The 21,956-nt window shown below is 41.6% G+C and overlaps 1 protein-coding gene across 5 annotated transcripts in view; it reads right to left on the bottom strand.

The window, feature by feature from the left end:
* Nucleotides 1-548: 548 nt before the first annotated feature.
* Nucleotides 549-21,956, bottom strand: part of WDFY3 (WD repeat and FYVE domain containing 3) — a 153,518-nt gene continuing 132,110 nt past the window's right edge. For 3 of the 5 annotated variants that reach the window (XM_030450428.1, XM_030450430.1, XM_030450429.1), the window contains 19 exons: nt 21,769-21,854; nt 21,489-21,569; nt 20,899-20,953; nt 20,422-20,541; nt 19,499-19,616; nt 17,690-17,796; nt 16,964-17,117; nt 14,704-14,795; nt 13,543-13,755; nt 12,112-12,259; nt 10,021-10,175; nt 9,415-9,573; nt 8,359-8,538; nt 7,055-7,237; nt 6,066-6,162; nt 4,718-5,047; nt 3,541-3,652; nt 2,932-3,129; nt 1,153-1,273 (listed from right to left, as the gene is read on the bottom strand). In XM_030450428.1, coding sequence (XP_030306288.1) covers nt 1,153-1,273; nt 2,932-3,129; nt 3,541-3,652; nt 4,718-5,047; nt 6,066-6,162; nt 7,055-7,237; nt 8,359-8,538; nt 9,415-9,573; nt 10,021-10,175; nt 12,112-12,259; nt 13,543-13,755; nt 14,704-14,795; nt 16,964-17,117; nt 17,690-17,796; nt 19,499-19,616; nt 20,422-20,541; nt 20,899-20,953; nt 21,489-21,569; nt 21,769-21,854 — 2,709 coding nt within the window. Of the gene's footprint in view, nt 1,274-2,931; nt 3,130-3,540; nt 3,653-4,717; nt 5,048-6,065; nt 6,163-7,054; nt 7,238-8,358; nt 8,539-9,414; nt 9,574-10,020; nt 10,176-12,111; nt 12,260-13,542; nt 13,756-14,703; nt 14,796-16,963; nt 17,118-17,689; nt 17,797-19,498; nt 19,617-20,421; nt 20,542-20,898; nt 20,954-21,488; nt 21,570-21,768; nt 21,855-21,956 lie in introns of all 5 variants that reach the window. The other 2 variants (XM_030450427.1, XM_030450431.1) reach the window with 2 other exon arrangements.

Raw genomic sequence — 21,956 nt, forward strand, 5'->3', positions numbered from 1 at the left:
AAAGAGTAGTAAAAAAATACTGCAATTAAATTCATATTGAAACTTAAAAAACATCATCTTCTGCTGTCAAGTTGATGCCGTGTGCTGAACCACAAAGCTGGCTCTCAGAAGCACTTCTGACATGACTACTATCACCCTGTTGTAGAGCAATGCCTATTGTTCAAAAGTTTTTTTGCAAACAAGCTACAGGACAACAGCAGTTAAATTTTATGCACAAGGAATTCATTCTTTACCTATGTGCAAGCCAACTGCTCTAGAATAAGGAAGATAAAAGCTGGTTCTTGCACTGCATGAATCAGCTGCTAATGAACATTAAGTAACAAAACTGCAGCTCTGACGTATGTATAAAAGAGGCCTTATTAAATATGAACAACACTGAGGTGGTCAATAGTTTGGTATAAAATGCAACACAAGTGTACAATTTAGTTTCTGGTTATCTTACAGCAAGAATAAAATACTCCAAGTCCTATTTGCAAAAATGTTTTCTTTTGAAAAAATCCATGTAATTCTATGAATAGCCTTACTTAAATGAAGATACTGTGGGCAACTGAAAGAACAAACATGCACAGACTGGATTTTCAACAGAAATACACATAATGCCTTCAAATTTTCTCTTTTAAACATCCGTATTTAAATCGAGAGATGAGAGAAAGATGCCACACGAAGCATAGTGGTTAATCTGAAGTCCCATGTAACAGGCAGTTAAGTTCATATTTAGATAAAAAGGCCATTATACCTATTTACAATATACAGTTACTTGCGAAGAAGGCAGATTTACAACTATCTTCTAAAAAGCCTTCCCCTCCCCCCAATAAAGATGACTACCTCTACAAAAACAAGACAAGAACGGGTGTTTAGGATGAGGATTTTCTCAATAGCAATGTCAGCACAGGGTTAGGGGTTGACAGTTCAGTAATCATGTCTTCCTGGGCCTTGCTCTTCACCTCATGATGCTGTTAGCCTCATTTACCTTCCGTCCACACAAATCAATTCAATGATCCCTTTTTTTTTTACTTTTAGTGCTTAAAACTCAGTATAAACTTAAGTGTAAACAGACAAGATTCTAATCCCTCCCACTCACTGCACGATACTTTCCCTAGTTCTTGGAGTGATGGTGGGGCTGGATGGGGTCTCCACTTTGCCAGGACCCCATCAATTTCTGGACCCCTCCTCTAAGACCCGCTCGTGCTGCAGGTTGTAGAAGCAGTTCTGGCAGACTCTGACTGGTGAGGAAATCTTCAGACGTTTGATTTCAGACTGAAACCTACTGCACCTGTAGGGAAAAACACACATTGCTGTGAACACAGGGCCTCTCTTGACCTGGCCATTTTCTGTCCAGGGGTGGAATTATCATCATGACTTCAAACATCAGAAAACTGTCCAAACTTATCTCCACAGAGAAATGCAATGCAGCATGGCAGGAGAATTTAACTGCTGTGATCACCACAGAATAAGTGAGATGACTCTAAAGAGGTAGCTTTAAAACAGCTGTTGTTACCAGTTTAAGCTCAAAGTACAGCTACAGAGATCACAGGATGTCTTTGGTTGGAAGAGATCTCCAAGATCATCCAGTTCAACCTTTTGCCAACACTGTAAGCTCACCCCTAAACCATGACCAGGTCCACAGGATGTTTAAATACCTTCAGGGATGGTGACTCCACCACTGCCCTGAGCAGACTATTCCAATGTTTGACAACCCATTCAGTGAAAAAATCTTTCCTAATATCCAGCCTAAACCTCTCCTGATGTAACTTGCATCCAGATGAGACTGGGAATACCATCTCTGACCCAGTGGACCAGAGAAGAGCCTCCCACCTCAGTTCCTGGGTAAGAGGAGCTCACACACTTTTCTGTGTGTCATACTGGCTCCCAAACCAGCATCCTTCCAGTGCTGCACATAATTTACATTTTGACCAGGTTGCTTGTAGACTGACAAGAAAACTAGTTTCTGAAAAAGACGTCTGTGTGTTTTTTTCCTTTGCCATCTTCATTTGTCTAGAGCTTTGCCCTGATGAGCAACAGGGAGGTTTTCAAAGCTGCATGCAGATAAGAGCCTTGAGCTTGAAGAGGGGAGAATCACAGAATCACACAGAACCAAAGAATCATCCAGGTTGGAAAGGACCTCTGGGATCAAGTCCAACCCTTGATCCACTACTATTGTGGTTACAAGACCATGGCCGGGCTGTTCTTAAAAACCTCCAGGGATGGAGAATCCACCCCCTCCCTGGGCAGACCATTCCAATGCCTGATCACCCTCTCTGTAAAGAATTTCTTCCTAATATCCAACCTAAATGTCCTCTAGCAGAGTTTAAGCCCATGCCCTCTTGTCTTACTGGTAGCTACTTGGGAGAAGAGCCTGACCCCCCCCCTGGCTCCAACCTCCTTTCAAGGATTTGTAGAGAGTGATGAGGTCTCCCCTGAGCCTCTTCTTCACCAGCCTGAACACCCCCAGCTCCCTCAGCCTCTCCTCACAAGACTTGTGCTGGAAATTTAGGTTAGACTTTAGGAAGAAATTCTTCGCTATGAGGATGATGAGACACAGGAGCAGGCTGCCCAGGGAAGTTGTGGCTGCCCCCTCCCTAGCAGTGTTGAAGGCCATGTGGGACAGGGCAACCTGGTCTGGTTGGAGGTGTCCATGCATGGGGGTTGGAACTGGATGATCCTTAATGTTCCCCTCAAACCAAATCATTCTACGATTCTGTGACTTCTTTCCTGATATCTGTCTTGCTAAAGGGATTTATAAAGGGGCTGCTCTGTCTTTTCTAATTCCTCCCTGGAACTTTTAAGGGTGCAATGCTTTTTTCCTCATCATTTCTGGTTTGGTAGGGGAAACCTTAATCTTCCAGCAGTTTTTTGTGGTGTGCAACAGCTATACCCAGCCTAAAATTCTGTAAGGAAAAGAAGCAAGAGGAGATGTGTTGGCTGGCTTACTTCTGGCAGAAGAGCTGCCCACAGTTCCTGCAGTGGTGCCTCCTCTCAGTGAGTGAGAACCGGACGGCACAGCCGGAGCAGCTGTCCACACCCTCGTCCTTCACCCAGTGATCGGCTGCGGATCGGCCCGGCTGATCGCTCACTGACCAGCTGAAGACTCTGCCTCGACCATCCCCAATGAGAATTCTGCTGTGATCCCTGCAAGAAAAAAGAAAAAAAAGCAAAAGCATTCCTGAAACAGCTCCGGCACAGTCAAACGCAGACATCAACAACTGATTTTCTATGTCAGAATATGTAATATAAATAGGCTGGACTTGATGAGCTTGGAGATCTTTCCCAGACTCAGTAATTCCATGATGCTGTATAGAGGTCAAACTACCAGGACAGTGACTAACGCACAAATTAGCCTGGTCTGACTGAGAAACTGAGCTGTAACAACACCCTGTGTAACGTTATGTGGCTGAGTAACTCTACTTATTGTGTAACCTCAGTCCTTGAACAAGACTGCCCTGAACAAAGGACCACAAAGCAACAGCTGCTTTGCACTGCTTCCCGCTGACAACGATGAAAAACCAAAACATTTGCAGCAACTGCTTGCAAGCTACTCACTTTGAGATGCCAAGTGCAGTGATCTCTGCTGGATGTGCGTTGTCTTTGCGATCGAATGCCGTGTGCATAGTTAGTTTGCTTCTAAAAACCAACTGACGCTCCCATCTGTATCCTGCAAATGAGTGGGAAATAGGAGGGGAAAGAGCAAATTCGCATGTACTCATTTTTGTTCCCTTGCCCCTCAACATATATGAATGTGTGACTTTGTAGAAAGACAGAAAAAAAAAAAAAAAAAAGTCTCCTCACTGAGGTAGGTAACTCTGTGACTCCAGGTTCTCTGAGAGAAAACACATTTTTCAGCTACTGCCCAATGCATGTAAGAAAGGAGAAGATACAAAACGATGTACAGAGCCTCCAGTTTCTCTAAATCCAGTTGGGAACTGCAGAGAATGGTGGCAAACAGGGAATCCCAGTACCAAAACCTGACAGGACTAGTAGAGCTTAATTTTTTATTTTTTATTTTATTTTTGAAGTCAAGACTCAGATTTCCAACTATCATTAATGTTCTTCATAAAAGCTCATACGATGCTGTGTTTTGGGTAGGTGACAGTTCTGATGACACACCAGTGTTCTGGCTGTTGCTCAGCAGTACTTGCAGAGTGCTAAGGTTTTCTCCTTTTTCCCACTCTGCTCCAACACCCCCACACAACAGAACTTTGGAGGTGTGCAATAAGTTGGGAGGAGACCCATCTAGACAGGTGATTTGAACTGACCAAAGAGATACTACACACCACAGAACATCATGCTCAGCCATAAAACTGAGAGGATGTTTTTTGGGGAAGGCAGTCATTTGCTCAGAGACTCTCTGGCCATCATTCTGCTTGCAGGAGGTGTCTAGTGACTGTTTCCATCACTTGTTTTGTCTTCCTCTTTCCTTCACTTATTAGACTTGGCTCATGAGTTCCCTTCCTTTTGTTCTTCCTATTCTCTACACCACCCTGCTGAAGGGAGTTGTGGTGGTGGTAGTGAGTGAGCAGCTTAGCTACCGGCCAGGGCAAGCTGACCACAAGCATCTCAAGAAATCTTTTCAACATGCAACCTTCATACATAGTTTTCTGTTCACTGACCATTTTGGAATTATCAGCCAGCTCTGCTCAAAGCTGCACAGAGACTGCCTCATGGGTCAGTGCTGACAGTACATTTATCTGAAACAGAAAGTACACCCAACTTCTTTTACCTGGTTTAAGCTTGCTGTAGTGCCGTGCTTCAGCATAGCTGGGGTGGGGGTGGTTAACCTGAGCATGGGGATGCATTTTTGCTTGTCCCTCAGAGTAATTCACAAAGATAAAGCCATCTTTCTCATCCAAGCTGAGCTGGTCTGACCAACGCCTGGAGTCATCAGAGCCACTGTCTGCTGACCACGCAGCTGCTGCTCTGTTGGATGATGACCTAGGCCTGTGGTTGGTGCTGCCTGGCTGACTCTGGTTCTCCTGCAGTTTTGTGTCCTGGCCTGTGCATGGATCATCTGCCTCGGAGTCACTGCTGTCCTCTTCGTGGGCCTCCTGCCCTGGATTCACCCAAGAGGAGAGATGTTGTTGTTAGTAAGGCTGCTTGGAGCCCGAGCTTTTTCCCTCTTCTGCTGCTGCACTACCAAGAACCCAGCATGAAGAGAGGGAAACTTCATGCAGCCTTTGCAGTGATTCAGCTCTCACCAGGAATCACTGTTAGTCTTTTTTCCACTGGTCTGTCAGAAAAGTGCACTCATGAACTGAAGCTGTTTCATGCAGTAGTCTGAGACTGGCTATGACAGACACAATGAATAAAATTTTCAAGAGTGCTCAAGTTCACAAAACCAAATCTTGCTGCCTTTAAGCAAAACTTAGACAAGTAAGCACAGTCAGCTGTGCTGAAACTCTGGTTGACTGAGAAACATGATGCAGATTTATTAATAGCATGTTTTGTTAACATACAAAAGTAACTGCAGAAGATATTTATATTCCTAGTGGAACTAAAATTAAAGCAAGCTGTATTTATAATAATTATTAATGAGCTGTATTATATAATAATTACTAACGAGTATAATCCAGTCCAGAACCAAAACCAGATCATGTATTCAATATGAAGAGGGCAAAAGGAAGGTAAGATGGCTAAAAGACACACCCATCAAGCATGGACCAAAATCTTTGACAGGACAAATGATTTGGCCAGCACTGGCTGTCTAAACAGAACGCTGTTTCATCAGGAGGTTTTTTTTAAACTCTGCTGTTATTCTATAATTCCATTTAACAAACAAACAAACAAATGTAGCTTTTGGCTATGGTAGCAGCCATTGCATTCACTGACAGCAGAAACCATCACCCACAGGAATGTTCCATCTTCACAGAAAAAAACCCTGATGAGCATGATTTCTTTCTTACTCATAGCAGTGTGAAACTACTATAAACCAGGTGGTGAACTAAGACATGTCTATTGCCTTCTGACAAAATCCCCATTGTCCATTCTGCATTCTGTAACCACAGGATTTTACCTGCGTATACTGAAGATCAGACAAAAACCAAATACAACCCCCTCATCAGGACACATACCTATTTGTGCTTCCTGACAATCCTCTTGCATTTCCAGCACCTCCACAGGCTCAGGAGCTGGTGTTTCTGGTACTTGCAAAAACTCCATCCGCCAGAACTGGAAGGGCAGGGGATAAGCAAAGTGGCACACAAGCTCTTAGCTTTCTTTTGAGCTACTTCTAGGTTAAGATAGCTGATTTAAGATAGTTGGTTAGAATTGTGGATTTGCAACTGGCAGCATGAGAGGCAGATCACATCACCATGTGATGTACTAAGCCCTGTGTTTGGGGGCTAAATACTGTAAGAGGACACCTGTGTTCATGCTTGAACCACATGTGAACAAGTCTTGTGCTGTTGTTTAACATCCTAGCTGTTTGAATAAAAAGACCCACCCTGTACAGCAACCTGAGCAGCAGACTTTGGTTAAGGCAGACCTAGGACTGCACAGAGCAAAGTACTGAAAACTGACTTAGACTCACAGTCATCAGAGTTGCCATCAACTTCCTCTTTCTTTCTACACAGCAAAATGAATTGTTTCAAGGTGTATAGAACAAAAACTACAATCTCCAGGCATAGATGCTGGAGACCAAAAAGTGTCCACAACAGAGCAGGAAAAAAAAATCTATGTTGCTGACTCCTACTAGGTACCACATTGTAATGAATGCAGCAAAAAAGAGTAAGAAAACTGAAACATTGCATAGGAATGTCAGTTCACTGAAAGAGTTTTCCACAAATCTTCAACATCCATCTCACTTGTGGACAGGACACAGTGCACTGCCCTGTGCAGGAATGGCACAGCTGTTCCAGTACCTGAAGGAGTCCCCATTGTCCACCCAGCCTGGACTCTCTCTTTCCTGAAGGACTATTTTATCCAGCTGGAGCACCCAAGTATAGCAGGACTGCTTCTGGTAATGGCCAGGACATTGTGCATGATATGACTTCAACTACCACTACACTACAAAGGCATAATCTTATTTTTCCAAGTACTCCTGGACTTTCCAAGTACTTACCCGGACTACTCCATCTGAATGTCCCGTTACTATGACATTCTGGGTGTCCCATTCATTCATCTCTGACACAAAGCAACACATTATTTGCTGGCTTCGGCCAGTGAAAGTGTTTACACTTGCAGTAGGGCTGCCATTAATGCTCCATACATGAATATAAGTGCCAGCACATGATACAATATCCCCCTGCAAAGACAAATAACACCTCTGTTGGAACTAGATGATCTTGAAAGTCCCTTCCAGCCCTATTTTATGATTCTATGATATTTCAGTCTCAGGTTTTCTTCAGTAAAAACAGAAGTCAGTCTCATGTATAAGTCAAGTTCAGCCACTAAGGCTTGCACTTTCAGGATCTTCTATTCAAGCTGAGTTTGGCCACCTAAACAAATCTTTAGGAAAGTATGTTGTTGGTTTATTTTTTAATTGTAATTAGTAGCAACCTATTTGTTGTATTTACAACATACAATCAGTAGGCCAATTACTGCATTTTTCACAGCATAACAATCCAACAGCAGATTTTCAGCACTCTCCCTGCTCAGTTTTCAAAGACTTTGCTCATATTGACCCTATTCTTTTTAACAAACATAAGTTCCAACTTAATTTGCTTTCTTATTAGGAAAAGAGCAAAACATGGTACAAACTAGTGCAGAGGAGAAATGGGTGCTGCAGTCTCCAATACTGGCAACACCACAACCACCAGACTACCTACAGCTCATAAACTTTGCCTCTTGCATTACAGCCCCATTTTGTCTGGATTTCAACCACTACATCTGCTCTAGTTGCAACATGGCCCATCCAGCCCCAATAGCTACATTAAGTTTCAACTCAGGCATATTCTTTGATCTCCATGGGATCTGGGTAAGTGGCAACCTCTAATTTATAAGACCACCAGGGAGACAAGCTTGAGGATATGTCTGTTTCTGCTACAAACTGTCACTGCAGATTTGTCCAAGGTGTCTTCTGCTTCCTTTATATTAACATAAGTCAACCAAGATAACACTAAAAAATGTTTTTGTATCTCCCATGGAAGGTTTGATAACCCACTTTGAAAGCCACACCAGCTATACTGCTGCCAGCATTGTTAATGAGCCCTTCCAAGCTCAAGCTGCTCTGCTTGCAGAAAACCCACATGTGTTGCTGGAGAGAAGACAGGAATCACTCCCTAAGCCAGGTGGTTTGTTTTCAGATGGGTTACAAAAGTTTTGCCTAGCTAACAAAAGAGCTCAGTTTGTTTTTCTTCAGTTTAACAAATTCTGACTCTTGCTCCTGCTCCCAGTGCATGCTGGTGACTGGTGGTGGGTTCTTACCGTTAATTCATTGATACAGAGAGCTGAAACTGGAGCTCTGTGCCCCCGAAGCTGTGTTAAAAAAGAGAGTTTGTTCAAATCCCAGATGATGCAGGTGCGATCCCGGGACCCACTCACAATGATGTGATAAGCCAGTGATGCTGTTAAGCAGGTGACAGTGTCAGTATGACCCAGTAATGCCTGCAGAACAAAAAACCAGGATGAACAAGCTATAATCAGGAGAGAGCACAAAAATTACTACATTAAAACCACTTGTATGAGAAGATTCAGGTACTGCAATACTGAATATCCTTTTCATAAGATGCAGCTGAGTTACTGGCATTCAGTTGGCAACTATTTTCATAATTGGAGATGACAGGAGTAATAGGGTTTTTTGGGGGGCGGGTTGTTTTGTTTGTGGATGGGTTACGTGGGTTTGATAGTTGTTGGGTTTATTTTTGTGTTTGTTTTTTTGTTTGTTTAGTAAACCCACAAAACTTGCTCTGCAAATAGGTGCAACTGACCTTTAAGTACAGGCACTCCTTTGTTAGATTAAAAGTTAAGTGTTTTGAATTAATAAAGCAAGAACAACTTAAGGTGGTCCTGAACAAGTACACTCTGCTTCCACAAATACACTTCTGTGCAAAACTCTGCTCTTTCTGGCTGTGGTAATTTAAATAGATACATTTTTAAAAAGAGAAAAATTAAAATAGGAAAATGAACCTTTTAAGTCAATCTCCTTCACTGTCTTCCCTGACACAGTTTTGGCACGGGGGTATTTTATAACACTACAATAAACAGAGGATTTCACAAAAAACACACCTGTATAATTTTGTTAACATTGCTACCAAATTCCCCATCTGTCCGAAAAGCTCCTGAAGATCAACTATCCTTTTCAACAATGCAATTTGAAAGACACAATTTTGCCCACTTTCAGAGCAGGTCAGTACCTAGACTACTCAGTTCTTTAGAGGAGTGACAGACTCATGGTTTCAAAGCTTCCTGTGTGAGCAATATTCTTTTCATAATTCCTTTGATTTTATAATTTACGTAAAATGCACCTTTATTGTATCTTACCTGTTTCAGTGTAAGGGCTTTAGCTTTTTCTTTGGAGATGCCCATTTCCCAGACACACACAGCTGTACTTGTTCCTCCAGTGATGACTAGTTTGGGATTGGGGCAAATGGCACACAGTATCTGACCCCATTCTGACAAACATTCATAAACAATTACTGCCTAAAAATAACAAAACCAAAGAATTACTTGCAGGATTAGTCTTTGTTAGGTTAAGAATGAAAAACTGAGTGGCACCCTGCAAACTGGACCATGAAGTAACTCAGATACTGCTACTACCCCCCAGGCAGCTCTTCCTCAACCTGAAGCAATTCCAGCCTTTGCCATAAGATGCACACTACCCCACTCCACCAAAACAAAAAAAGAGATGTACGCATAGATGCAATTCACTCATGCTTTGCAGATCTGACAAAAAATTATTAGTTGGTTTATGTCAGTCATTCTGCCAGCATTCTGATGAAGACCTTCAGATAGAAAACAATAAACCATAGGCAGTACGAGATTATTTCCTTCACATGTGATATAAATTACCACTGTTAGAATTTTTGCACTATTGAGTACTAATTGCTTTTGGCACATTCTGCATTGAAACAAATTTAGATTACAAACCTTGTCTGACTCGTAGGTACCCAGCCTACAGCTAAGGTCTGCATAGCCCCAAGCAAAGGTTTTATTCCATGTTGGTGGGATGAGAACCTTGTTCTGTTCTACTGCCAGGATGCCTTTATCAGTACACACAATCTGTCCCACAGGCTCCTTGAGCTCTGAAAAAGAAGATGGCGTTACATTTTATTGCTAGCACAGACAAATGCCAAATGACCCCACTAATTACAGAATCAGTGAATAATCATGGTTGGAAAGGACCTCTGAGATCAGTGAGCCCAACCATACACAGAGGCAACAAGCAAAAAAACAAATCCCCCACAATCTGGGCCACTGGAGCATGTCCTGAAATGCCACATCTACACCATTCTTAAATACCTCCAGGGATGGTGACTCCACCACCTCCCTGGGCAGCCTCTGCCAGTGATCACTCTTTCAGTAAATAAATTCCTCCTAATATCTCATCTAAACCTCCCCTGCTGCAGCTTCAGGCCATTTCCTCTGCTCCTGTCATTATTCACTGAGGAGAAGAGGCCAACACCCACCTCCCTACAACCTTCTTTCAGGGAGTTGTAAAGAGCAACAAGGTCTCCCCTCAGCCTCTTCTCCAAACTAAACATTCCCAACTCACTCAGCCTCTCCTCTCAGTCTTGTTCTCCAGACCCTTCCCCACCTTGGTTGCCCTTCTCTGAACTCACTCCAGCACCTCAATGTCCTTCTTGTGGTGAGGGGCCCAGAACTGAACACAGCACTTGAGGTGCAGCCTCATCAGAGCTGAGTACAGAGGCACCATCACTGCCCTTCTGCTGGACACACCATTCCTGATACAGGCCAGGATGCTGATGGCCTTCTTGGTCACCTGGGCACACTGCTGGCTCATGTTGAGCCGACTGTATACCAGCACCCCCAGGGCCTTTTCCTCTGGGCACCTTTCCAGCCACTTCTCCCCATGCCTCCAGTATTGCCTGGGGTGGTTGTGACCAATGCTCCATAAAAGTGGGGTTCCTGTGCTGGCTATGTTTTACAAATCCTTGTTTCAACTGCAACAATGGCAACTTTTGCTACCTTCCTAAGAAACGCAGGGCTAAGCACCATCAGTAGTGTTGAGAAGATGCCAAATGACTGCCAATAACTTTGATCCCACCTGTGATGTTGCACAAGGCATTCTTCAAACAGGATGCCTGTGGTTGTTAAAAGCCATTGCAGCATTTTCAATAGAGAATCACAGAACTGTCAGGGGTTGGAAGGCACCTCTAGAGATCACTGAGTCCAACCCCCCTGCCAGAGCAGGGTCACCTACATCAGGTCACACAGGAACACATCCAGGTGGGTTTTGAATGTCTCCAGGGAAGGAGACTCCACAGGCTCCCTGAGCAGTCTGTGCCAGGGCTCTGTCAGCCTCACAGTGAAAAAGTTTTTCCTCGTATTTATGTGGAACCTCCTAAGCTCCAGCTTGCACCCAATGCCCCTTGTCCAGTCATTGGACATCATCAAGAAGAACGAGTACAAAGTTTTCAGTATTGATTCCAACATCTTGGCCAAGCATTCCCACAGGCTCCATTCCTGAATACAACCCATGGTGTCATATCACTATATAGCATTTACCTGCCTCATAGACCAATTAACTTTTACTCTGTTTTATGTCAGGTATGAAGTAAAAAAGTCACCTTTTTTTGGTCTCAGTGCAGTTACTAAACACAACCCATTCCTGCCAACATTTCTCCATGTATCTTGGCACTGCAATAGAGAATCCTTCTGCTATAGAAATCCCCAAAAGTGAGGCTTCTGCAGGTCCATTATGTACCCATAATGCTGCTTGTTAAATTAAAATTTTAAAGAGGTGCTTGGGACCAATTTTATCTCTCTATTTAAAAAAAAGTTGTATTAAACTGGCACAGATTTTGTGCTTCCCATGTCTGCTTTCAGACAGCTAAGAACGTAATATTACAGCATTAGGATTTTTTAAATTTGTCCTTCAAACAAAAGAACAGACATTGGGAACATAACTAGGCAAAACATGGAAAAGGATCATCTTTCTGAAATTCTGAATAGTCTGGCAGAGTAACAGTAACAATTAACTGTTGTTTTACACTGTACCTTTCACTGGGGCAAGGGATGGCCGCAGGTTGTCCAAATGATGGAAAAAAATCTTGTCCCCTGTGGAACCAGGGGGCAGAGAGGTTCCTATGGGCTCTCCGTTCAGCCGGCTTCTAACACGCTTGGGTGGGTGAGGCTTTTTGAAAAGCTGAAATTCATCAGGAAAATAGATTTTATCAAAAATTAAAGGTTTACTAGAGCACAAGCTTAAAAAGACCATCAGTACATCTGGTGGCCAGGCTAACCAAGAACAGAGTAACAGCATGGCTGGGCATGTATCTGGACCACAGATGACAATCACACAAGAAACATCATAGAATCAGAATGGTTTGTGTTGGAAGGGACCTCTGAAGATCATCCAGTCCAACCCCCTGCCAGAGCAGGGTCACAGGGACACAGCCAGGATGGGTTTGGAAACTTTCCAGAGAAGGAGACTTCACAGCCTCCCTGGGCAGCCTCAGCCAGGGCTCCTTCACCCTCACAGTCAAGAAGTTTCTCCTCATGTTGAGGTGGAGCTTCCTATGTTCTACCTTCAACCCATTATTCCCTGTCCTATTGCTGGGCACCACTGAAAAGAGACTGGCCTCATCCTCTTGACACCCACCCCTCAGATATTTATAGACATTCACAAGATCCCTCTAAGCCTTCTTTCTCAACGCTGAAACTACAGAAGTTTCACCAGAGAGCAAAAAACCCTGAAGAAATGCCTATTAAAAAAAAACCCACACAAAAAACACAAAGAGAAAAAGAAACCTTAACCCCTAAAAAACACAGACAGTAAAACTTTAGATCTAAGTATTTGAAGTGATCTCTTAAAGAGAACACAAACTTTAAAGCTGCATCAAAAACATGTCTATGTAGCATCTTATCTATAGATGTCCTACAGGAGTCAATCTTCTTAATTTAAAATTTGAGGTGTTTTTTCAACAGATTCCTCAAAAAACAGATGTGGCCAAACCCTAAAGAACACTAATAAACTGGTATAAAAAAAAAATAAAGCAGCATAGGTTATAGAAAATATTTTAATATATTATAAAATGTATTTAAAAATATATAAAACATTTTATTACAGGATAGCTTAAAATATCTCAACAATAGGCCTTACTTTGAAGTGGCACTTTCATTGCTCCCCTGTGACTCTGCAGCAGAAACATACTTTTTTTTTTTAGTCTGATTTTTAGAGTTGGCACTTAGAATTCATTTTTTCATTATTTTAAGGGTGCAAAGGGGAGAAGAAAACAAAATAAAAAATTTATAATCTCAAAAGCAAAGCCCAAGGTTGATTTTCATGGCATTTATGATGGAAATGTAAATTATTTCACATGACTGGAAGAGTATTTCTGGAAAAACACTAATGGACTTTATCATTTTATGTTAATACAATTACATTTGAATGTCATTAGGCAAGTAAGAATTCCACAAAGGGTGTACCTGCTTTGGTATCTGCCCAAAGTTATTAATGAATCCTATGGTAGCTGTCTCTTTCAATGGATCATTGATGTTATATATGTCCACTTGCCCCTCATAGAAGAGATGGTGAAAGACATTTACAGCTTCTACTGCAGCAGGACCTTGCTGTTTATACCCAAAGACCAAGTCAATCCACTCATGCAGATGTGCACTCACAAAGTCACATTCCAGAGCCTGCAATTCAGAGAGCACGTGTTAATGCCAGCTGATGTGGTCATCAGTTGAGTCCATTCACCTGCCAGAAAGCAAGTATATTTTAACAGATTTGTTACCTTTTGATAAAGCTTTTCATTGAAGCAGGTCTTGCCTCGACTCACTCCCTAGCTGTCCTGGTTTGGGCCAGGATAAAGGTAATTTTCTGCCTTGCTTTCAGCTAAGTCTCTTGTAAGTAGCTGCACTTGCTGAAATAAACAGCAAGTTTCTCAGACAGTGTCTGCTTCTGGGACTGATAATGCTCAATGTTTATAGTTACAGCCAGAGAATGGTGTGCAGAACCAAGGACATGGCTCAGTTCTGAGGAACATCTTACAGTCCATAAAGAGAAAAGGAGTAAAAAGGTCACACCCCTTAGGGAGGAAAAAACAAGACCAAAACTGACCAGAGTATTCCATCCCATACACGTCATACTCAGTATAAATTTGAGGGATCATGAGGGTCAAACCCCTTCCTGCTTCCCCTTCTTTGCCTGTCCCTGTTTGCTTCAGCATCCTGGGAGGATTCCGTCCGTTCCTCTGCCTGTGGTCCTGATCTGTGCCAGTCTGAGTCCGTGTGTTCCTGCTTCCAGCTTCTGCCTGTTGCTCACCCCAGGAGTCCAGCCTGGACTTTCCCAGGGCTGCCCTGCTGTCTCATTAAAGCTGTGTAGTTTATCAGGGAGGAGAGGAGGAATGATAGAGACCATCTATTATTTGGTTTAATTGCTGGGCCAGTGTTAAACTGTGACAGATTTAAGCTAAAAGGAAGGGGAGGAAAACACCAGCTCTACAAACTTGTGCAACAATTAGCCATCAACCCAGAACTCATGGACTGGCTGATAGCTTTGACTGCCAAAACTGATCTTAGATGAATGTGCAGTCAAAAGTCCCAGCTCACATTTCCTATTGTCATTATTGAAGTGCTAATTACCTCCCGATGAACTCTGATGAATTCTCGAGGATCTCCTTTTGCCCATGGGGGGAGGATTACATCACCAAGTTTAGTGCCATTCTGTTTGCATCCTATAAAATAGAGAAAAAAATTGTAGAGAAGCACTGAAATTGCACTGCAACAGCAATGGTAAAAAAAAGTATTAAAAATAATCAAATTCTAACAACTTTTCTTTACAAAGCAACCAATTTCACACTTGTCTTTAAAATACTGTGTCACATTTAAATGTCAGGCAATAAAACATGAAAAAGTCTTCACATGAGATTGGTCGCAGGAGGAGGAATTCAAATACTTCTTGCTAAGACTTCTGAAGCTTAGGGCAGTGTTTCAGCATATGCTCTTCAAAACAAACACTATTATAGCTTAGAGACGCTTATTAAATGACTCCTCCTCAACCTTCACAACTTCATAATGTACAGTCTGCACTCAAAACATTTGTTTCCGCATCAATTGCACTTGGAACATGTTTATTTTTTTATTTTTCTATTAAGCAATTTTCTGCTTTTCTCTCACCATCATGGGAAAGATGCACTGCACTGCATGAAAGATAATGAAAACAACAGCCAGTAAAAAGAGTCTTCTGCAACCACCGCACCATCAGGATCTTGTTCTGTTAGTTTAGCATGAACCTAAGCAGCCAACTGCTTCCACAGAAGCAGTGGAATTTTCCAGAGGAATCTGCACAACTAGGTTAATTTTCTGATCCCTTTTTTTACCTTCTTGTTCTACTATAAGGAAAACTGGAACAGAAGTGGTGGCCCAAATTAAGAGAGGACAATTTCCTGTACTTGGCATCTGTTTAGTATAGATACAGCAATGGCCAGTTGAATATATTTTGAAATAAATTCCAGTACTGAACAGTGTAACAGAAAACTGTACTGAGAAGCCTTGGTGGAACAGTATTTCATCCCAGGATTAATTTTCTCCAGAATACAAGCATTCTGTTTCTGTATCAAAGAATAGAATGATTGTTCTGCCCAGGAGAATGACTGCCCATTACAGCAGTACATGTTAAATATTAATTTCCTAACGGTGAAGAGTTAAGAGGTTCACACAAGCTTCATTCCCAAAGTCCTTGGTGATTCCCCTGGGCATGGTCTGGCCACATACGTTCATTTGGGTTCCAGACAATTCCCTTCCCACTCTTGAACATTAATGCTGGCACGTGGAGATTACTAAAAACTGTATTTCTTAAGACTTCCCAGTTATATTCTTGCTTTGTTGCTTGCTGCCAAGAGACAATTCCAAAGTTCCTATTAGTTCAGAGGAACAGCCAGCAGATTTCAGAGTTTACAGGGGTACAGGACTAAGTACTTTGCTCCAACAGAGACATAGCTTGCCTCTCCTGACTGAATCTTCCTCTCTCCAGGGAGGGAGAGAGGGATTACTACAAATTAACACAAAGGTATCACAGAATCTTTGACAGTTGTTCACAACAAAACATTTCCTATTGCTGTTCCAAATGCTCAGTGGAGAATTTCTAGGACTCCAATGGTCACAGTGAAAAATTATCAGATGTGGGGTTAAGTGGACAGGACTTCAATGTTTTTCCAATAATGGCCACACACTTCTGTGTAAAACACACTTTGAAGAGGTCTTTGCGTGCTGTTCTTTTGGTTGTGCCTCCAATCTCTTACAATACATTTTGAATTAAGTATTTGAGGCCATTAAAATACATTAGTTGATTAATCTTTACTATTGCTATTAGATTCATAGCATAGAGACCAGAAAATAAGGGTTTAATGCCAGCAATAAGTGACACACATCCTCAGGAAAAACAGGTGTGAAATTTGACTCCTGTTGAATCATCACTCTCACAAAAGCCAACTGTGGCATTTCAACTAAACCTTTAAAGAGTACTTTAAGCCAAAATTCTAGAAAGTGAAGACTGCCAAACAGATTTTGCAAAACTTAAAAAAAAAAAAAAAGCAAAGAAAAACCCATAATGGAACAGAAAACTATATGGAGGAAAACACAAACCAGAAAACCTCCCAAGAATATAATGATTATTTTATCAAACTGGTAAAAAGCAAAAAATCAACTAAAACATGCCACTTCAAATAAAGAGCATTTTTGGCTATTTCACTGTCTTGTTCAGCAATTCTCAGAACAAACTCTGCATTAAATGCTTACAGTGAGCACTCATTGCTGGAGTAATCACCTCCAGCCTGAAGCTATCACCTCTGTCTGGCACTTGCTCCCACACCCATAGCAATGCTACCACAGTCTTTCTGCCTACCTAGGTCAAAGTTGTTAGAATTGAGCAGGAACTCCGGGAGGTAAAAAAACTCAGGGATGAGCTCCTTCACATCTGCCATGTTGTGCTTGGAGGCTGAATACCAAGCCTCCCGCACACTGTGAAACATCCGGTCAGCCAGGTCAAAGTGACCTCCCTGTGGGACAGAGCCAGAAGCATGTCAGCATCACAACACCTCTCAGCACAGCAGATTTGGCCAAAAAGGCAAATCAGAGCATCCTCTGCCTAATAGAGATATAGGGGATGTAAACAGCTGCATCACTTTTTGGTACATAACAACAGCAAACATAAAGAATTGAGAAACAGATATACAGAATTTCAAGGAGAGAGTCATCTAATCCCATTTCAAAGTTTAGTCTCTTCTTTTAGCACAGAACTAAACAACTGGCATATGATTGTTTCAACAACAAAAAATAAAGCCTGACGGGCAAGTATTTTTCACTATAAAACTTGCTTTTATAGTTTTTTTTTGTCCACTGGTATTTTGTTCTGCATATATTTAGGAAAATGTTAAAACTCCAAGGAAAAAAATGTGAATTCCATTACATCTTCTGCAAAGCAACATCAAAAATCTCCAGGTAACATAAACTGCTAAAAATATTTCTTCTGCCATATTTGATGAAAACAAAGCTGACTGATTGTATTTTTCACTTAGCTCTCAAAAGTACAGAAGGAAGGAAACACAAAGTGAGGTGATGTAACTTTTACCTGTAAACGTAAGAAAATCTGAGTAAAAGGCTCCATCCGGACGAGATAGGAAGCCACTATCATGGCTGATGAATAGTGGGTCCCATAGTGATAAGCTGGAGTTTCCCCTGCAGAAGATTAAAAATCATACACAGATTAACGTAGTTACATGATAGAAGCAGTACTAACTGAAAAAAAAATTATTTAGCTTTGCATTTTAACTAATATGTGACCTTAGACACATTTAAAATTGGAATTCTTTGTTTTCATTCTCAGGAATATGAAAGCTTTAGTTTTTGTCACAGCTACCACTTGAGTTTGGGCCACAGACCAGTAGTGCTAATTCAGCAGGCTTCTGCAGTGCAACACTGAATGGTTAGTAATTTTTTTATTATAACTAATTGAAATGTTAGAGAGCAGGTTTTCTTCTGATGGAAGATTTTACTTTTTTTTTTTTTTAAACTTTTAGTCTCAATGGTTTCTGTGGAATTAAAGGCTTGGGTAGAAAGAAGTCTCAGAACTGTTTGCTACAGATATTGTACAGCCTTTACTTTCTTCATTTCCTAGCAAAAAGTCTGCATAAATACACTTAGAACAGTCAGTTATGGAAATAAACGTCTTTGCTACCTGCTGTTGTTTGGTACAGCACCACAGTAGTTAAACAAACTTGTCTCAAACTTTTTTTTTTTTTTTTTTTTTTTTAGCTAGGAAAGTGTTGTTTCTTCAGAAAAAAATGCATTAATCTTAAATGAAAAAGCTAGAGTACTGCTAATGCAGAAGTGTTTCTACTCCTTTGTACAACTTACTTTCTCTCAGCAGCACTCCAACTATATTAGCAGAGACAGCTGGTGGTGTGCCTTATGTGCCTCACTCTAGCTTTTCATAGAATCATAGAATCATAGAATCATAGAATTGGCTGGGTTGGAAGGGACCTCAGAGATCATCGAGTCCAACCCTTGAACCACCGTTGCGGTTGCTAGACCATGGCACTGAGTGCCACATCCAGTCTCTTTTTAAATATCTCCAGGGACGGAGAATCCACCACTTCAGTGGGCAGCCCATTCCAATGACGGATCACTCTTTCTGTAAAGAAATTCTTTCTAATATCTAACCTAAACTTCCCCTGGCACAACTTAAGTCCATGCCCTCTTGTCTTGTTGAAAGTCGTTTGGTAAAAGAGCCCAACCCCCACCTGGCTACACCCTCCTTTCAGGTAGTTGTAGAGAGCGATGAGGTCTCCCCTGAGCCGCCTCTTCTTTAGGCTGAACAACCCCAGTTCTCTCAGCCTCTCCTCGTAGGGTCTATGCTCGAGTCCCTTCACCAGCCTGGTTGCCCTCCTTTGGACCTGCTCCAGGACCTCGATATCCTTCCTGAACTGGGGGGCCCAGAACTGGACACAGTACTCAAGGTGTGGCCTCACGAGGGCTGAGTACAGGGGCAGAATCACTTCCTTGGACCTGCTGGCAATGCTGTTCCGGATACAGGCCAGGATGCCATTGGCTTTCTTGGCCACCTGGGCACACTGCTGGCTCAACAGCTGTTGTTGAACTGTTTTGAACTGTTGTGAATGTTTTGTCACATATATATATATATATATATATTTACACCTAAACAAAAGCTTTCGGTTGAATTTAAAAGAAACAATACAGTAAGAAAACAAGCACAACTTTGCTCTAATTAAAAAAAAATCAGAAAACTAAAAGCCACAACAGAGTACTGCACACCCCCTTCCAGACTTTTTGACCCATAATATAAAAATCTGTGACTCCCTCCCACCATGTGACAGGCACAAGTCCCTCTGCTCTTCCTTCATGACATATCATCACTTACCATTGGGATCTTCCCAGTCTTTGTATCTCTTCTTGTACTGAGCTAACCTGTCTTCTGTTTGAGCTCCCATGGGCTTGGCCAGATTTCTGAATGTCTTGGGATTTGTAAGATCCAGTTCCTTTAAAAATAAACCAGCCACCAACTTTATAGAAAGTAAACAAAGAAAACCAAACCAAACACCCCTTTCAACACTGCTGATTACCATATTTAACATCACATACCACTTCAAACTGTCCTCAAACTGTGTTTCTGCACACACAGCAGATACAATGTTTAGTAATGAACGTTAAAAAAAGGTCCTTCCATCTCATCTAAGAGAGTCACTTTTTTATTTTAAGACTCATCTGGGCTTCAGATAACTTCTTCCCTGCTCTTCTCATCCTGTTTCTCCAGATCCCTCTAATTCTGTTCCTGAACACTTGACACGCACCCTTAAAAATATTTTGTGTTATGGTCTGGCTGGTAGCAACAGCTGCCTACAAAAGCACCAACAGGATGTTTCATCTTTTTCAAAAGCAGATTCTATGCTGTGGAGCCAGATTTGATAACAACCCATACCAGTCTTCTAGACAGGCATGCTTTCTCTGTGGGCATAACATCCTTCAGGATTTTCAGAATAAAACTAATACAAAGTCTTACAAGAACTGCTGCAACACAGAAAGGCAACTTCCATAGAAAAAACTAAGGCCCTCAGCTGTGGACAATCCAGTGAAATCAGCATAGCCAAGGGCCTGCCTGCATGGGACAGCCATGGATCTCTAATATCCTCCTGACTGATAAGTGGAAGGAACATTACAAAATAGATGACATCAAATAACTGGCAACAAAGGTAAGGTTTCGTTTTACCAAGGCAGTACAAGCAAGCTGTAATATTTGCAAAATCTCCAACATACAAAAGATTACTGACAAGGTATTTTATTTACCTCTGAGTCATAGTCTGCAAGGATCCAGGGAAACACAGGGTACTGCATGAGATCATTATAAGATCTGCCCGCCAGAGTGTTCAAGTGCATCAGGTACTGGAAGTTACTGATTTCTCCTCTCTTAAGGAAGACAAATAACAGCACTGTCAAGTCTTTGCTTTACAACAATCAAATGTCCACGCTGCCAGACTCTCAAAATGTTCAGCTCTCCCCAAACATACCAAAATTCAGTATTACAATGCTCAGTCTACTTCTACTACAGTTTCCCCACACCCTTACATTTTCAACAGTAGAACCATTTCCTATTTGATGATGACATCATGAATACTACAAACTAAAATGCTGGAATACACTTTCTACAGTAGTACATTCCACCTGTATGAATAAGAGAATGAGAATTCTATGCACTGATTTATCATGTGTAAGCACAAAATGTGGAATTTCATATAAAAAAGATCCCAAAATTTTCATACTTACTTCCCATCTCTGAGTAACAGATTTTTCTCCCACTAGAGTGCTAAGCAATCCAGACCTAATGGGAAGAAGGAAGTGTATTTTCTTACTTTGCACTGATATCTGGGTTACATCTTCACAAGACAATCTCAAGTTCTAAGATGAAAGCTTTTAAATTTTAACAACTAGAGAAAAACAAGCTTTTCGCTTTAGCAGTACCTTTTTATTTTTCCAAACCCAGACTGTGATAAGATTATGCATGTTAATTACACAAATCAGTGGAAGTACAGATGTATCCAACAGGCTGCCCAAGAGGAAAATATCATCAACAGCTTGGATAAACCTAATGGCCTTGGCACTCCTATTCCTTTCAGGATGTATTTGTATACCAGTAACATTAATCCTGATACCATATACCAAGCAGTAAGAAGAATGTTACCAATGATATTAGGCCATTTAAAACAAAAGGAGCACATTATTAGTTATTTATTTTGGCAATGCCCAATTTTAATTTGAGGTTGCAGTACTCTCCACTGAATCCTGACCATAATGCAAGCATAATTTATTTGAAACTGACAAGCTACATAGAGCTGGTGAGGAACAGAACCACCTACCCTTGCTCTACGCTGGTGTTCGGTCTCTGCCCAGACACTGACTCTGAACTGTCAGTCAGAGATGGCACCACAGCCAAAAACCTGCATCAGCAGTTGAAAGGGAGATGAGGATTAGTGTTTCTCTCCTCAGTATGTCTTCTCCTTAGAAACACAGTGCATTTAGTACAGTTACAGACTTCATTTTGAGCAGATGGTTGTTAGGGCCCTGTAGGCTCAAATATGGCCCAACACAAATACTTGCAAAAATTCAGATTAAATGCTCTAACTTATTTTACAATACCTTTGATAAACTTTGTTTCTAACCCCTTTTTGGAAAGCTAGAAGATAGTTCCGTCCGTCTCCTGAGAAAACTTCAATTGCAATTGGCTGAAAACAAAGAGGACAAAACCCATGTCAACACACAATTTACTCTTCACCTCTGGAGTTCAGGCACAGACCACTTGAAGTTAGACTGTACTGTATCTGACA

The sequence above is a fragment of the Calypte anna genome, chromosome 4B (genome assembly GCF_003957555.1).
Source record: "Calypte anna isolate BGI_N300 chromosome 4B, bCalAnn1_v1.p, whole genome shotgun sequence".
In the NCBI taxonomy this organism is placed as follows: Eukaryota; Metazoa; Chordata; class Aves; order Apodiformes; family Trochilidae; genus Calypte; species Calypte anna.